This window comes from Pelophylax lessonae (assembly GCF_965119305.1).
Source record: "Pelophylax lessonae genome assembly, chromosome: 6".
NCBI lineage: Eukaryota > Metazoa > Chordata > Amphibia > Anura > Ranidae > Pelophylax > Pelophylax lessonae.
The window spans coordinates 287,346,762-287,365,520 of record NC_138773.1 but is presented as its reverse complement, the minus strand read 5'-3'; the positions used below and the strand labels follow the sequence as shown (position 1 = coordinate 287,365,520).

The window sequence follows — 18,759 nt, the reverse complement described above, 5'->3', positions numbered from 1 at the left end:
GAGTGACCACAGCATGCCCCCATCAATGTAGAGTGACCACAGCGTGCCCCCATCAATGTAGAGTGACCACAGCGTGCCCCCATCGATGTAGAGTGACCACAGGGTGCCCCCATCAACGTAGAGTGACCACAGCATGCCCCCTTCAATGCAGAGTGACCACATTGTGCCCCCTTCAATGCAGAGTGACCACAGCATGCCCCCTTTAATGCAGAGTGACCACAGCATGCCCCCATCAATGCAGAGTGACCACAGGATGCCCCCATCAATGCAGAGTGACCACAGGGTGCCCCCATCAATGTAGAGAGACCACAGCGTGCCCCCATCAATGCAGAGTGACCACAGCGTGCCCCCTTCAATGCAGAGTGACCAAAGCGTGCCCCTTCAATGTAGAGTGACCATAGCATGCCCCCTTCAATACAGAGTGACCACAGAATGCCCCCATCAATGTAGAGTGACCACAGCGTGCCCCCTTCAATGTAGAGTGACCACAGCCTGCCCCCATCAATGTAGAGTGACCACAGGGTGCCCCCATCAATGTAAAGTGACCAGCGTGCAGAGAGACCAGTGCACTTACCTGATGCAGCGGCGGCTTCTCCTCAGTCCTCCGCGTCTCCCGAGTCCTCCTCCTTGGCCAATGGCAAAGGTTCGCCTTTCGGCCAATCAGGAAACGGGTCTTGGACCTGCTTCCTGATTGGCCAGGAGGAGGATCCGTGTGACAATAGCGAATATCCATTTGTTATTGACAAACAATGGGTGGGCTCAGGGCGCACTGCTCTGCGCCCCGGGTCCACCCTTTTCTGAAGCCTATTAGAGCCTCTGGCTCTAATCACATGCTTTAGCAGAAAAAAAAACCCCATTGAACTCCATGCGTCCGGCGCCCCGCATGTAAATTAGAGGGCCGGACGCATGGATGGGGGGGCAGCGCCCCTGTGCCCCCAACGCACCGGCCGCCACTAGAAGAGGCCCTTGCCACCATCAACAGGGGGACAAGGTGCCCCCATGTTGAGGGCAAGCGGCCTGGTATGGGTCAGCCCCCTTCTTCTTCCCTGACCTGCCTGGCTTCCTTTCCCCAATAAAGGTCTGGTATGGATTTTGGGGGGCAACTTTTTTTTAAATTTTGACATGGGGTTTTCCTGCAGATCCCAAAGGATCTGGTATGGACTGAGGGGATGGGGGGGGGGGGCCATGCCATTTATTTCTTTATTTTCTCAATAGCCGGGTGCTGGCAATTGTAACTGCAAGTCATTTTAAATGTGATTTGACTCGTTTTCATTAGAAATGTAATTTTTTGCTGCAGCATGTTCTATGCATGTTACAGAGGTGCCACTTTGCAGGCACATTAAGGGAACTCCCAGGCACTATGTTTAAAGTAATTTATCATTTTTATTGTTTCACTTTAAGCATAAATAAAATTACTTCTCCTGAAGAAACAATTTTCTTTTATTGATACATGTCCCCCAGGGCAGTGCCCAGACCCCCCCCCCCCCCGACCCCTTTTATTGGCAATTACTTGCATATAAGCCTTCAAAATGAGCACTTATGATTCTTTCTGTTCGGCTCCCATAGACTTCAATGGGGTTTGCCGTTCGTGTTAGAACATTTCCCGTTTGGGAGTTCTGCTGCCAGTTGAGCAGAGGTGTGTTCAGGCCCATCCCTAATTGTGAGTGTTGAATCTCTCAAGGATAGCATAACACTATGTACCTGAAATCTTTGTCCCCTAATTTGTTCCAACAAAAAGGATTTATGTTAATTCAAAACCCCAATTTTTTGCAACAATTGGATTGAGGCTGGAAAATATGTGAAAATAAAATCTGCTCCATCCATTGGCTGGATATGAAAATAAATGCTGGGGCAAGGTCATCTAGAGCCCAGTGCGAATATGCCAAATTGCACCCCCAGATATATGATCATTTTGTGTCAGCAAAAAATCCCCCCCCCCCAAAAAAAAAAAAAAAAAAATCAAGCACCAATCTGTATTCCTACCCCCTAAGCATAAATTCCTCCTCCTCCCAGTACAAATCCACCTACCCCCCCCCCCGCTCAAATCTTCTCATTCCACAGCGCAACCCCCCCTCTCCCCAAAAAAATCCCCCTTCCTAGCACAAATCCTTTACCCCTCAAATTACCCCTCCAAGCACAAATCCCCCCCCACTTTAATCCCCCCTCCCAGCCCAAGTTTCCCGCCCACAATCCTAACACAACCCCCCCCATGTCCTCTCTTATCACAAATGCTCCCCAAACACCCTTACTAACACAAGTCCCCCTCACAAAAAAATTCCTTTTGTAGAACAACCCCCCCCCCCCACACACCATATTATCTTTTCTAGCAAGAAGAAACCCAAATCCCCCCTCCTAGCACATATCTTCTTCCCCCATCTCTCCTCTCAACACAAATCTCCCCCAAATCACCACTCCTAGCACACCTCCCCAAACTGCCCCTCCTAGAACAATTCTTACCTCCTGCCACCCCCCCCCCTTAAATTCCCCCTCCCAGCACAAATCCCCTCCCCCCAATCTCCTTGTGGTGCCCCTGCACCACAAGTGAAACCACAGTGCCCAGGACAGTAACCCCTCCTGCCCTCCCTTTGTCCCAGCCCTGATGGGAGTACATAATGTAAAAAAAAAAAAAAAAAAGGAAGAAAGCTGTCCTCATTATAGCCCATCAAAAGGAACATGGAAAGGAAATGCCCAATAACAATGTTCATAATTGCTTTCTAGCAGGGGCGGCCCATCCATTGGGAGCACAGGGGCGCTGCCCCCCTTATCAATGTGTACAGCCCTCTAATCTACATGCAGAGCGCCAGACACATGGAGTTCAATGGTTTTTTTTTGTTTTAAGCAAATGATTAGAGCCAGAGGCTCTAATAGGCTTCAAAAAAGGGTGGGCTGGGGGAGCAGAGCACTGCGCTCCGAGTCCACCCAGTTGTGTGACAATAGCGAATTAATATTCGCTATTGTCACACGGATCCTCATCCTGAGACCCGTTTCCTGATTGGCCTGAAAGGAGAAGCCATGCCATTGGCCATGGAGGAGGAAGGAGGAGACGCAGGAGACTGAGGGGGAAGAAGCCGCCGCCGCTGCTGTTGCCGCTGCTGTTGCCGCTGTTGCCGCTGCCTTCCCTCCCTCCACATGTCCAGGCAGGGTGAGTGAGCCGGCGACCGGGGGGGTGGTGGGTGGGTATGGTGTGCGGGCTGTTGTGGTCCTGGGGGGGGGGGGGGGTATAGTGTGGTCTGTTCGCCCCCCCCCCCGGCCCATGGAGCACCAGCCACCACTGCTTTCTAGCAAAGTTCTCATTCTTTCTACATCTTTTTTCGTTTGGTATTTCTTTTTAAAAGCTTTCCTTTTTTTATTTTTTGTGCAGATGAAGGCACCCTGCTCACTCATAAATATCCCTCTCTGCCTGTTGGCAGGTGTCATTGCTGCATGTTCCCTTACACGTATGTCTCTACAGAGTCACAACACAAATTCCAAGGACACAACAGAACAAATTAACTTTCTCCACTCTAGAAGCTCAGTTTAAAACGCATTTAGAGAGAAGCCATTTATATTGTTCCTGAGCACTGATTGTTTGTATAATTTTCTACATTGCAACTTAATGCTTCATCTGTAACAACAGAAGCTGTTAAGCTGAAACCTGAAAGCTTTCTGCATGAATTTTAGCTGCTAAATTAGGCAAATTTGACCTGGGAATCCAAGTACAGATAGAAAACTCCTCACCAGGGGATCATTTGTGCAAAGTACCTCACTGTAAAAAGGCTCTATAAAAATCATATTTTTTTTAAGCTGCAGCTCATCACAGTTAGGCTACAGGGTTTTCAGTTTATGAACTTATGTCACTACATCGCTGCTATGTGTCTCTGTCATTAAACCCGCGGTGGGGAGCCTTTGACAATGAGAGTTAAGCGCTCAGTGATTCTCTTTTTTATGGACGATTTTTACCCTTTTTGGCACGGCAGTTGCTAATTGCTGCTGTAGAACCTCTGCAGAATGGATCTCGCCATCGCTTGCCTAGGTCCCAGCTCCCGATGCAATCAACAGAGAAGATCGTACAGTACTTTAGGGCTGCAAAGAAAAACATTCAGGAATAGGCAATGGATCTCACAGTTTGCGTTCCTATATATATTTATATATTTTTTTTCTTCATTAAAAGAAAGATATATACCATGATGTAAATACATTTATATACATCTTCCATGTAAGGAGTGTTTTTTTTTTTTAATATATTTTCTTATGTTTTTTTTTACTAGCAAAGGTGTGCTTGTCTGATTGTAATGAAATCATGAATTCCTAAAAAAAATGAAAACAATCTTAGTGGTTCTGGAATGCACATTCTACAGAACTCAGGAGTCATACAACATAATGTACAGAGTTCACAGTTCACTAGTTTGAGTATGTAGAGTATGGCACAGCATCAGGGGTGTAGTCTTCTGCAAGGCAAACAAGGGGTTTGCCTTAAGCAGCATTATTTTTTTTTTTTTTTTTTGGGGGGGGGCACCACCCCCAGGCAGAAGGGCAGAGGTGGCTCTTTGACCACTCCCTGTTCTTTTAGTGGTTTTACCAGGATGATGCCTGCAGCTCCGGACATCACCTCAATATTGTTTTTTAGAGCAGGCGGTCGACTCTGTTGTTATAGGAATCGGAGTGGCTTATGTGCCGCTCGATTGCTTTTACAAGCAGTGGAAGGGTATTCCTGCCTCCTTCCTTAGCTCTTTCGGGGTCTCCCGAGACCTGAGCTGAGCAGCAAAGCTGGGATCGGCTTTGACCGCCTGTTCGTAACCATAAACTAGAAGCGATGACATAACATCACTACTCGGTGAACCCACCGCAGTCAGTTTTTAAAAATGTAAAGCATTCAAAAAACACAGATATCAGTGTTTTAAATGCTTTCAAGTGCAGAGGAGGGATTTGGGGTCTTCTAGACCCCAAAGCTATTCATAAAGAGAGCCTATAACATGTCTATTGCTGTCACAAGGATGTTTAAATTCCTTGTGACCACATTAAAAGTGATAAAAATAAAAAAATAAAGTAAATTAATAATAACATTTTTTTTAATTTAAGTGTCCCCTGTCCTCCTGTGTATGCGCTCAAAGGGGTACGCACGTGTCAGTCACGGATGCACGCAAACAGAGATCATCCCACAATTGTGATCTCCGGAAACATCAGATCAAGGGCAGTAATTCCATATACTGTATATGGCACTTGGGCCAATCATATCTCAGGATCTGATGAGGAAGCCATATCTGTTCACTTTGAAGGGCTGCAACTTTCAAACTACATAGCATTGAGATTACAGTGGTCCATAGTATATATAATAAAGAAATAACAATGCAACAGTCCAGACCTTTACAACATAAAGCTATATATATGTATATATGTATATGTATATATATATATATATATATATATATATATATATATTGTGACAGGTCACGGTGAAAGTGGATGTTTAAAGGACACAGAGTGTGCACATTGGCTCGGTGCAAGACTACAGCGCATAGATGTGCAGTGGAGAAGACTGCTCTTTCAGCTTTCTCCAGGTTTTGGTTTACCTGAAAGGGGCTCTGTAGTTTGGAGATTTCAAAGTGTCTTGGGTGGGATGGAATCTCCAACTCTGTGTCCATGTTTTATTAATGACCAGCAGGGTGTGTGCTCAGAGTCAGGTGCACACAGTTCTTATAATGAAGGTCTAGGAAGACATCAGGGCTCCCAGTTGGAGACTGTGTCAGCCAGCAGACAGGAGGTCTGTTCGTGGGGAGTCAGGAGGACTCCGATACTCTCCGGGAGTCAGTGGCTGCAGGTGGCAGCCGGAGCACATATGTGTGTGTGTGCGTGCGTGAGATAGGAGACGGCCTGAGGACCAAGGCCACAGTGAAGCGGTTAGCTTCGAGGAGTCCATGGTCTGGGGACCAGCATAAAGTGCTGAGGAAGACTGCACGAGAGCGAGAGAGCCAGGTGGGCTAGTATTTTGTTTTGTACTTACTGGCGAAGAACCCCTGCGTGGGAAACTGTTATGGACTTTCCTTATTGTTTACGTTTGCCTTTTAATAAAAGTGGGCTGCCATGCCCTTAAAATGTATACCTGACTGCAGTGAATCACTGGAGAAACGCATCTATCGCTGAGCTGATTGTCCCCCCATATCACAATATATATATATATATAATGGAAAGCAGTGGTTCACTTCATATAAAATACAGAACAGTTTAACCACTTGCCGACCGCCGCACTATCTACGTCGGCGGTCAGCCCCTCACAGGCAAACTAACGTAGGTCTACGTCGCTTGCTTGTGAGGGTCTAGGGAGCGAGCGCGCGCCGCCGGAGGCGCGCTCCCGTGTGGTCACGGACCCCCCCGCGCGTGTGACCAGCGGACCCGATGTCCGCCGGTCACTCGGCGATCGGTGGGGGAGAGGGAGAATGTCAGGCAGCTTGTGTAAACAAGCGACCTGTCATTCTCCTCGCTGTAAAGACACTGATCACACGGATCTAGTATGTAGATCCGTTGATCAGTGTCCTTACAGCTGAAGCCACAGCCAATCACAGTAGAAAGCACGCCCCTAGGGACACACACAGCCCCTCCCTCCCAAATAAAGTTAACCCCTTCACTACCAGTGTATTTTTACAGTAACAGTGCATATGTATAGCACTGATTACTGCAGAAATGTCACTGGGACCCCCAAAAGTGTCACAAATGTCAGTCAAGGGTCCGATCTGTCCGCCCCAATGTCGCAGTACCGCAAAAAAAATCGCAGATCGCCGCCATTACGCGTTAAAAAAAAAACAACAAAAATGACAAAAATCTTTCCCTTTGTTAGTAAACGCGATAACTTTTGCGCAAACCAATCAAAATACGCTTTTTGCGATTTTTTTTTTACCAAACATAGGTAGCATAAAACAAATTGGCCGAAAATGTTAAAAAATTTTGATTTTTACATTTTTTTGGGGGGGAATTTCATATAAAAAAAATGTGAAAAATATTGCTATTTTTGCAAAATTGACGCTCTTTTTTTGTTTATAGCGCGTGATCAAAAAATCTCACAGGTGATCAAATACCACCAAAAGAAAGCTCTGTTTGTGGGGAAAAAAGGACGCCAAATTCGTTTAGGTACAGTGTCGCACGACCGCGCAATTGTCCGTTAAAGTCACGCAGTGCCGAATCGCAAAATACCCCCTGGTCAGGAAGGGGGTAAAATCTTCCGGGGCTTAAGTGGTTAAAATGAGCAGTAATCTACAGCAGGTTGAAGAGGTCAGATTATGTAATGTGTAGCTTAGTTCAGCGTACAGTGTTCTCGAGTTTGTAATATATAGAATTTTGTATAAGGGGCAGCAGTCAAATGGATGTATCTTTATAGCACTGCTTTCTGAGTGCAGTGATCCAGAGTATGTAAACTGTAGCTTAATGTACAAAGTGTAGCACATTTCATATACAGCATGACCTACAGAGTGCAGAAGCATTGAACTACTCCCTCTTATATTGCACGTTGGTTGAAAAAGGCCTTCTTACATTAACAATAACCGAAGAAGTGCCCCTTACACTGGTGGCCACTGTGTGCCCCCTTAGAACTATTTACACATTATCCATTGGGTTTTGTCCCAATGCATAGACGAGGCAATTTGCCCAAATAATTTTAGCCCAGCTTGTGTGGGCAGAACCAAAATACAGTACAAGCTGAAGTGCAGGTTGAAGCTTGGATAGACCAAAAAGTTGAAAACAGACAGTAAACTCACACTGGAATGTTGGGAATTACTGACTTAAGGCAGGTGTGTAGCTGCAGAGTGACCTAACACACAGTTCTGAGTATTGTCAGGGAAAATAGTAGGCACTAGGCAAGTAAAAAGTATAAACACCTTTGGATAGATTTACTAAAATAAATAGGCTGTTTGCTTTGCAAGGGAAGCTGCGCTTTGCAAGGGAATTTTCCCCAGAACTTAGTGAATGGTGTAAGGCTACTGACTTCCATCATCAAATCATATGCAAGCCAAAATGCCTTTTTCTCTTTTACTTGAACGAGATTGGGTAATCTCTGCAAAACTAAATTTCACTAAGCTCTGGGTGAAATTTACTTGTAAAGTGCAACTTTTCTTGCAAAGTGAACAGCCTATTTGCCTTTAGTAAATCAATCCCCATATCTAAACTTTCCATGCTTGGGAGTAAATATGGCACCTACAGTCTGCAATCAAGGTGCAGACATTGATGGGGTGCTACAGATGCAAGCACATTTTCCATTTGATGTTTGAGTTACCCATGTGGATATACAGTACATGCTGTAGTGTGTTTCTGCAACTGAATAGTACTGAAGAAGTGGCTTATATAAGCTGCAAAATGTCTTCAATACTAGATAGAACTGAATTTTAGCTGTTTTGGTGTTCATCATTTGGTCAATCACATCACCTAGGAGGCACCACCTTTGTGTTTGCCTTTAGGAGATGTCATTGGCCACATTTGAGCGACAGGAGCAAATGGTCAATTCTTTCTTTCGGCAGTTTAGCAGGTGTCATTCATCCTGATTGCATGATTGATGTGGACCCACGTCGCTGAATGACATGATTGAAATTAATAGATGTACACTGTGGGACCTTTGGGGGAGTTCTATTCTAAATTGAGGACTTGTCAGAAAGTGCGGTGTCATTATTTAAGGTTTACATTTGTTTTTGTGATTGAGTAGGGATACTCTTGGGGGGTATCTGGAGGACCCTTTATCTTCCAGACATTAATAAGCCCCCTGCCCACAGGCCCTCACAGCCACTAGGCCAGGGTTGTGGGGAAGAGGTCCTTGTCTTTATCAACATGGAGATAAGGTGCTTTGCCAGGGGAATTCCCCCTGGCAAGGTCCAATTTCTATTGAGGGCATGTGACCTGATATTTTTGTCTCCAGAGAAAGACATAAGGGGAAATCATCCAATGCAGGCAGATGTTCCGGCAGCATCTGTCTGAGATGGGCATTTCTTCACTTTAGGGAGATTTCCTCTAATTTTGTCAGGGCTGGGCTCGCAATTGGGTCGAAAATTAGTTTGATACTCGGCCTTCTTTTTGCAACGTACAGTAAAATGCCTGTTTTACCGCAATGCAATAATGTGAATCAGCCTTCAGTACTAAAGAAGTGATTAGCTTTGTCACCATATCATTTAAACTCCAAGTTTAACATCTTGTAGTCGTAGTAGATGCTATAGAGGCAAGACCTATAGAATGAGTGATTAAGAGAGTTTAGGCCACACAATGAACCTCAGAAATAGTGTTTTTTTTTTCCGTGGGAAGTATTATTTTCCAAAAAGAATAATGTGATTTGGTAATGTTTTGCCCAATTGATTCATGTAAAGTGTGACATTTAATGACCAGTCAACTTTAACAGGACAGGAAAATCCTTTCAAATGAACAGAACTCTAGGGTAAGGCGTTCTTGGAAAGACAACCCCCAGAATACTCCTAAAACTACCCTCTGGTGTTCTTGTTGACTACATTTAGAAAGTGTAGGAGAGTTTAAATTGATTTCTGTTTCTTCTTTTACTTTTGTATAAAACTGATTTTTTTTTTGGTACCTGTGACCCCAAAGAGATTTCTCTAACTCTGGCCTGGAGCACAGCAAAAAAAAAACAAATGAGAGAAAGTTTCCCCAGCAAAAACTCAGAAAACAAAATAAAAAAAGAAAACATTCTAAGTGCCGGTTCACACTGCAGCGGCACGACTTCGGGGGCGACCTGTGAAGTCGCGTGCACCGCGACTTCGGCGCGACTTGCACGGACTTCATAAAATGAATGTCTATGCAAGTCATCCCAGGTCGCCCCGAAGTAGTACAGGACCCTTTTTCTAAGTCGGAGCGACTTGTTTCGCTCCTATTAGCACCGTTCCTGTACTACACAATGGACCACGGCGGTGCGCGACTTGTCAGGCTGACAAGTCGCCTGACAAGTCGTATTAGTGTGAACCGGCACTAACCCTTCCATAGTCTATTGCTGCTTTGTTTTTTTTTTTACTGAATCAACAATTTAAAGTGTTACTATACCCACAACAGTAAAAACAATCTGCAGTAAAGCGTGCTTGGTATACTCACTGTGGAACCTAAGGGGTTAGTTTTCTTCATTGTGTAAAAAGGCTTTTCGATCCTGTCTTCTCTGATCATCTCCTTCTTCCACTGACTCTTATATATTTCCTGATATTTACAAAGCCAGGGGACAGGCTGCACATGCTCAGCTTGGTGTGTATTGCTAGAGAGCATTTTTTTTTTCTTGGGAGAGTACTTGTGATCAGCACTAGGGATGATCGAACGGTTTGGGTCGACCATCGGTTCGGCCCGAACATTGGGTGTTCGAGGTTCGGCCGAATTTAGAACTTTTTGCCCAAAAAGTTCGGAATTCGACAACCAGAACCGACCAAAATGCAATGGGACAGGAAATGGGCTTTAAAAGCCCGTGATTGGACCAGAACCATTAGCAAAAGCCAATTGAGTGGGCAGGAGAATGCTAGGAATGTGATTGGAGTGACTAGGGGGTCCCTAGACCAATCATTAGTGAATACGCCCCCCCCCCAGTATATAAGATAGCCCCCACCAAATTCCTAGCATTGTTATACAGGACATGGAAGAGAGTGGAAGCAGTTCTGTTAAATTTACTTTAAAAGTGTCATTTAGCATTTATTAGTGTGAGGAAAGGGATATCTAGTGTAGTTAGAGTGCTCCTTTACACTTTAGTTAAATGCAAAAATTCAGTTTCTGTAGGGAAAGTGTGAAGTGTCAGGGTGACCGTAATGTAGTGTAGGGTGAACTGACACTGACTGCTATGGCAGGGTGACCAAACCCTTCCATAGCAGGGTGACCGCTATAGAGAAAAGCTAGTTTCTCTTGTGTCACCTTCGCTGCAGGGATTTGGCTTCTTTTTGGGCATTTTTTTGGGTTCTTTGGAGGCAGGCGAAACATATGAACTTGTGTATACCACTATACACAAGTTCAGATGTTTTGCCTGCCTCCAAGGAACCCCAAAAAATGCCCAAAAAAAGCTAGCGTCAAAAAAAAAAACGCCCAGGTGTGTTGTTGCAGGCATTTTTTGGGGGTTTTTGGAGGCAGGCAAAACATCTGAACTTGTGTACACACACATACTTATATGTATTTTACACTTAGACATATATAGGTGTTATAGGAGCATAACCATATTAGTGTAAATGATTTCATTAGCGCAAGCATATATTTCTGCTACTATCACACCTATATATGTCTAGGTGTGTATATACATATAAGTATGTGTGTATATATACCACTATACACAAGTTCAGATGTTTTGCCTGCCTCCAAAGAACCCAAAAAAACGCTAGCGTCAAAAAAAAAAAAAAAACGCCCACGTGTGTTGTTGCAGGCATTTTTTTGGGGTTTTTGGAGGCAGGCTAAACATCTGAACTTGTGTATACGGGTATATATACACCACATTTGCAGCACTCTAGCCCTTTCCATTGGTGTTTTAGAGCCATTTTAGTGCCTGAAAGTTCGGGTCCCCGTTGACTTCAATGGGGTTCGGTGTCCGGGTAAAGTTCGGAAAAAGTCTGAGACACGGACCCGGACTTTTTTTTCAAGTTCGGCCGAACCCGCCGAACACGGACATCCAGGTGTCCGCTCAACTCTAATTGTAATAAAGAAGACTTAAAGAGCTACAACACAGTAAGACCGACTTTTCTGTTTGGATGTTCCTTGACAGTGTTGTGTGGCTGTATTTTGGGCGCACATGAGCTCTTTTTTATTTTCAATATTTCTTTATTGAATTTTTCAGTAAATAAACAAGTGGGTAGAGAATACAAATGTTACACATGGCAAATGTTCTGACTAGAGCATAAAAAACAAAAAGCAAAAACAGGGTGGAACATTTCTGTTGAAGTGTTATCTTAACTCAGAGTATGGTGAACTTACACAGATTATTTGAGTTTTCACCGTTGGCTCCGGTCAGGGGTAGAGGGTGTAGGGATGGGGGGGTGGTAGGAGGGGAGTAGGATGGGGGGTGGTAGGAGGGAAGTAGGGTGGGGGGGGGAGATGCACCAGCAAGTTAAGTTGTATGGTAGTAGAGCAGATAGCGGGGGGAGAAGGGAGGGCTATTAGTAAAATGGAACAGTGATACACAAGAGTAAAACATAAGAAAAGATAGTCACAGAGCATTTAGGATGAGTAAACCAAGAAGACCACTGGGCTACTTTTTCTTTGCAACTAACCTGTCCATCTCGCATTGGAGGTTTAGGTTTGCTATTGTATTGGAGATAATGGGGGGGTTCTGATTTTTTCCAGAGTTTGGTGATGTTAAGCTTTGCCGCAAGGAGTACATGCAATATCACCACTCGCGACCTTGGAGGAAATTTTTCTATCCCCAGATGTAGCAAAGTTAATGAGGGGTTTGGAGCTATTGGGGTCTGCGCTAGTGAGGAGATCAGGGCAAATATCTGTCTCCAGTATGTACATGAGCTCTTTTTTTACGAAACGGGATAATAACTAATATACCTTTTAATTGTGTAGGTACTCATGTATACCCAACATGATATAGCCTTTACTGTGAAGCAATATACAGTTTTTATTTTGCATTATCTTCTGTGACTTTAGTCATTTAAATGGTTGTGTATTAATTTACAATTCAAATGTCTTTTCTTTTATATATAGGTTTTCAATCAAACCAGCATGAAGGCCTTAAGAAAGAAGTCTGTTTTACTGACTGGCTATTTGGAGTATTTAATTAAACATTATTACAGTGAAAACATTGCTGAACCCGAGAAACCTTATGCAAAAATAATCACGCCTTCTCGCATTGAGGAGCGGGGTTGTCAGCTCTCCCTGACTTTCTCGCTGCCCATAAAAGCTGTTTACGAGGAGCTGGAAAAAAGAGGAGTCGCGGTACGTCATATTGTCCAATGTCACCCGTGTGTTTGACAATTAACAATGTCAATAGGTTTTTTTCCCTTAACAAAGGCATTCAGTTTTTTTTTTTTTTTTTTTTTTTTTACAAAAAAGTAAACTTACTGGAAACTCGTCTTAAAGAGTCTCTAAATATCTATTTTATTTCCACTTTATTTATGTAAATTTAACCCCTTCACACCCAGCTCCAGCAATGTGATAGAATTGAGCATTGATCGCCACACTGCTAGGCAGTCAGCGGGATTGATGATTTCACAGGTCAGGACCCTCCAGGCGTGCTTTATTGCAGACAGGGTTCTGTTTTGTCTGCAGCGAAACGCGTCAGTTGAGCCTGACCTGTGACATTATCATGCCAGCTGACTTGGTTGTATCCTTTCACATTGTGGGTACCTTTTTTATACAATAATGCACACAAATGTTAGCTTCTTCTCATGTTCTCTAAGGGTTTACCAGTGATTGCTTTGTGAGCACTGAGCAGGTTGTGAAAGCTGCTTCATTGACATTCATTGCTTCTGCATTGACACCTATTGATTTAAGTGCTATAGATCTCTTATAATCTTCAGATCATTAATGTCTGGTAAGACGCTGAGACATAATAAAAACAAGAGAAGGGACCACCAACCTAGTGCAATCCATTAAACATTTATTGAAAGATAAAACAAACGGTGTCATACATCATACTCACAAATGCATGTAATCAATACGCATGTCAAAGCATTGTATGGATAGATCTCCTCCAGGACATGGACTGTTCCAATGCTGCAAGGAGGTCAGATGGCATCTATATAGGTTGATTGACATATTTCAAGGGAGAACCCTCTTCCTCAGAGCCAGAGATACAAATGCCCACTACACACATATTTACCTACAAGTGGGACTGCCCCCATTGTTTAGTTCTGCCCCTAACATATCCTTAGTGATGTATACTGTTTGTACTGTTTGAAAGCAACAGGCATCATCTAGAGCGAGATATACAGTGGGGATCGAAAGTGTGGGCACCCCAGGTAAAAATTTGTATTAATGTGTATAAAGAAGCCAAGGAAAGATGGAAAAATCTCCAAAAGGCATCAAATTACAGATTAGACATTCTTATAATATGTCAACAGGACTACAAAACCCCATCAGTGTACCCACTGTGTATCTTGATTCTGTTTGTTCCTTTAAGGAGTGGATTTACATAGGGGGTATAGTCGCACTGTTTGCCAGTATTCCCCTGTATCACTTGCATATTGAGCAAAGTGTGGCCACCCCAGTCGCCATCTACGGCCACTCCACCCATTGTTGGAACGGATCCTACTAGTAAACCTGAAAGTGCGGGCTTGCGTTCCACTGGCCTTTACATCACCTTCAGGGGCTGACGTTCTCACACCCAGTCCAATCAAGGAACTTGGACACGATGAAAGGAGTAGGCTGCAACCAGCGATGAAGAAATCGCTTGCCATTGTCCCTTGCTTTAGCTGCTTCCTTATTGGGAAAGTCTAATAGGACTAAGAGAGGGGGAGTGGCTTCGTATCTAGCTATGGCAATGTAAAGCCATCGTTTGTGGGGGTCATCTGAAGTCTCAACTTTTTAAAACAATACCCTTACTAGGATAATCATTCATCTAAGAGGGAAAATAAAGTTGGCCACATATATTATATATATATATGACGCTGAGACGCTTGATGGTGTGAGACACCACAAAGGGAAGTACTGGAAGGCCATCTTTATGATTGCAAATATTCACTATGGATTTGATTAACTTTTTATTTGTTCACTATTACACATTTTAAGGAATAGTCTCTATTTCTTTTAATTTTCACTTCATATATGCACATTTTATTTATTGAATAAGTATAATTTTTTTATAGAATTTTTTTTTTGTATTTGGCACGTCTAAAGGATTTTTTGTTTTGCTTTTGCTTTAAGTCTTTTATTTAGACCGATTGCTTGCTGCATCCTGTCAATACATGCATTCACCAAGCACATATTTTTTTTTTTTTTTTTATGTTTAAGATATTGACGGCAGGCTGCTGAATTTGGCACACAATTTTCTTTAATTTATTATTTTTATTTTTACTTGCGCAATGTCAATAGAATATGGATCATAGCTTGGGAATAAACCATTTTTTCCTGGTGATCTGGCATTTCTAAGAATGCACAAATTCACATTTTTTTCATATGTTAAACATTGTATTTCATGCATATGTCTTATGTTATTTCTCTTTGTTGTTTTATAGTGTGATCTGCGGGAGCCCAATCATTTACGGGTGACACCAGTACCACTCTACAACTCTTTTCATGATGTCTTCAAATTTGTTCAAATTTTGGGAGAATCTTTGCATGCTGTTCATAAATAATCTGAACCTCAGGAAACAGAAAGGAAAATTTGCATTGAAGTTGTCTCCATTACATTCAAGTCCAGTCTTTGTAAATGTCTAGGTCATCTTTGTACTTGTTACAGTGTATCGAAAGCAAACATATTTTTCTGTTTTGGATAGAATGGGGAATGGACAAAGCCATGTCTGTTTATTTTTTGCTACTTCTGTCCCATTAGAGCCGATTCACACTACTCCGACTTGTCAGGCGACTTGGTCGCCTGACAAGTAGTGCTCCATGCTGTGGAATGGAATTGTTCTAATCAGAGCGACTCAAGTCGCTCCGACTTAGAAATAGGTTCCTGCACTATTTTTGGGCGAAGTCGGAGCGACTTGCATTGACTTCTATTATGAGAAGTCGTTTGCAAGCTGCGATGAAGTCGTGCTGCACGGGCGACTTCAAAGTCGCCCAAAGTCGGGGCAACTTTGAGTCGGAGTAGTGTGAACCGGCTCTTAGTGAGATTTTAGAGATTTTTATTGGGATTTTAGAGACACAGCATGGAAATAAGAGGGAATCTCTCCAGAGTGAAAGGAAAAAGTGTCACTAGTAAAGGATTTCCCTTATATTCCTGGAACAAGTGCAAAGTTTGGAATTTTTCACATCACGTCCAGAGGCAATCGTCACCGGAACAAAGAGAGTGGGTGAATCTCCCAAGCAAAGGCACAGACACAGTTCACAGCAGTTTTATTATTATTATTATCTGGTTTATCACCTATTATATTCTTAAAATAGTCTATTCTGACTTGTCCTGCCCATTTATGGTTAAAGAACAGATACAATTAACTTTAAAACAAACTTTAAATAAAACATTGTTTTTTGCAGAAAAGAGAAATAAAGTGTTTTCCCATACAGTTCCTTATTTTGCTCATTTTTATATTGTGTGTTATTTATAGAGAATACCTTATATGAACTTTATTCAGTATATTCAATGAGCCAAAGAGCAATCTCCAAAGTGCAGTAAGTTACTGTATATAATCCAATTAGTTTAACACCCACCAATCTGATTTCATTTTGTAGAAACATAATTAGTTGCTGTGCTTTACTGCTTATTACATATCACCGTTTTTAAAAATGTTGTTTGAAAAAGTTTGTTAATGAAAAAGACATCATTTTCCCCTGCCCCTTCCATCCTACTTCTACTTTTTTCTATCTCTTTTGCTCCTTCACTTTGCCTAACAAAGATTCTCGTCAAGAGTAGTGTTGAGCGAACACGGACTGTATTATTCGGGTTCGTACCGAATAATTGGATTTTTGTTACCCGAACACGGACCCGAAAACTTTACTGTATGTTCGGGTTTAAAATCCATGTTCGGTCATTTTATTTCCGGGTTTGTATGTAATGGCACGCTTTTAATGGCGGGCTTTCAACAGCCAATCAACAAGCGTTTAACTGGTGTGCGCCATCACAGCCATGCCTACTAATGTATTAGTAGCTGTGATTGGCCATCTGAAGCATGTGACCATGTCTTTATAAGTTCGAGAGCCCCAGCATGCCCCGTCATTCTGCTGTAGTTTAGGGACAGAGCACACATCATACGTGCTGGCTGCTGATTAGGGACAGACAGTGATTCTGTGAAAAATTGTGTCCGAAAAGAATGCAGGGACAGGTCGGAGTGCAGGCAGGGAGAGTTATTAGAGCATTTTAGGGCGAGGCTGGAAATTAGGCAGGGTCAGTGTTCTACATCGATTTTGCTGTGTGGGGGGTTGTGCAGTGAACGATCTTATCGAGCATATTAGGGCCAGGCTGGAGGTTAGGCAGGGACAGTCTACATCGATTTTGCTGTGTGGGGGGTGGTGCAGTGAACAATCTTTTTACCCTCACTTGAGCCCACTGAGGAGGAGGGAGAAAAAAATAAATTTTTATCAGTCTGTTGTGTGCAGCGTTCAGCTATATTTCACTACAGATTGCTGTTCTAATCTGCTATTAAAACATTAATTTAAAGGGGAATTTTTTTTAAGAGCACTTGCCATGCTCTTAACTACATTTTGCTGCCATTTGCAGCACTCTAGCCCTTTCCATTGGTTTTTTAGAGCCATTTTAGTGCCTGAAAGTTCGGGTCCCCATTGACTTCAATGGGGTTCCGTGTCCGGGTAAAGTTCGGAAAAAGTCCGGGACACGGACCCGGACTTTTTTTTCAAGTTCGGCCGAACCCGCCAAACACGGACATCCAGGTGTCCGCTCAACTCTAGTCAAGAGACATTCTAATGAGATTCTGTTGAGACACTTAAAGCATAACTCCCCTTCTTTTTTAGAAGAAAACTCCCCCCCCCCCTCCCGGTAATCTATGTACATTGCAAGGGTTTTAACAAACTTTATTACAGATTCCTACCTTTTGTTATTCAGAATAAATCATTGTTTGTTCCTCTGTACTGAGTGGGTCAAATGGGAGTGGTTTTACAATTACCTGTCAGCTGTGCAGCTGCAGGGCTCTAATGAAATCTGCTGGGCCTGAATCCCTTTAGATGTGTTCCTATTGGGAGTATCTCACAAAAAATGACATTTTTGTTGCAGGGGATGCCATAAATCTGACTTGTATCTTAGGCAGACTTCTGGGGAAATTGGTGAGCCAATTACACAAGCAGGAAATTATGTTTCTGGGGTGTGGTCAGTCCACATTCTGTGTAGAGAACACCTCCAGGTAGCCAAATTGCATTGCATTTTCAGAAAATTACAACAGCTGCAGATTGAAAAGGAAAGGTCATTTTTAATATTCAATTACAATATGATTTCAGTCACAATTGTATACACGATATTGTTTTTTCTTTAAAAAACAATGTATCAATCGTTTCAGAAGTAAATATTTGAAAAGTCCAACACATGAGCAGCGCTGATAGAGAGTGTGACCCCCTTTATATAAAATAGTCTGTGAATCAGCAAAGTCCTCAAATTACAGGATCAATAAGTGAATGCAGATGAAGGCTTCCACCACACCTCGTGACCCCTAAGGCAATGCTCACTCACCAGAGATATATGATAAAACAGCCTTTGTATCGTCAGACCAAACCAGGTAAGGGCAAATCCAAACTGCTGAATCTCGATATCTCCCCATTCACAGACCAGAGAAAGGCACATAATCCATATCCCGCCTCGTCCACTAAATGTGTGCAGAGTGAGATACAAAACATAAAGGGCTCATAGGGTAGTAGTTCAAAATAATTTATTGATTAATCAACCCACAGAATCCCCCCACTCTATGCACTCACATGACATAAACTAACAAAAGGCATGTAATACAATGTATCCGATAACAGCAGCAGTAGCGCTGCCGGGAAGCTCACCGCTCCTCCTCAGCTCGTCAGCCTAGGGAGGATGTACGGGTAAGTTCTCTGCAGCTCGTCACAATGCTGAAGTTGGGGTGGCCGCGCGCTCACGGCCTGACATGTTTCGTCATCAAACTGACTTCTACCGAGGGTGTGGGCGTGCGGCACCGTCACCTTCTTTTATCTCCCTCCTCTTCAATTGCTTAACCCCTGCAGCAGCCGGCAACCAGTACAGGCACAACAGTCTGCAGAGCGGGACAGCATCGAATC

At 43.2% G+C, this 18,759-nt stretch overlaps 1 protein-coding gene across 1 annotated transcript in view; it reads left to right on the top strand.

The window, feature by feature from the left end:
- Positions 1-15,400, top strand: part of KYNU (kynureninase) — a 178,503-nt gene extending 163,103 nt beyond the window's left edge. The window contains exons 13-14 of the mRNA XM_082262168.1: positions 12,619-12,849; positions 15,090-15,400. Coding sequence (XP_082118294.1) covers positions 12,619-12,849; positions 15,090-15,209 — 351 coding nt within the window. The 3' untranslated portion in view covers positions 15,210-15,400. The remainder of the gene's footprint in view (positions 1-12,618; positions 12,850-15,089) is intronic.
- Positions 15,401-18,759: the final 3,359 nt, after the last annotated feature.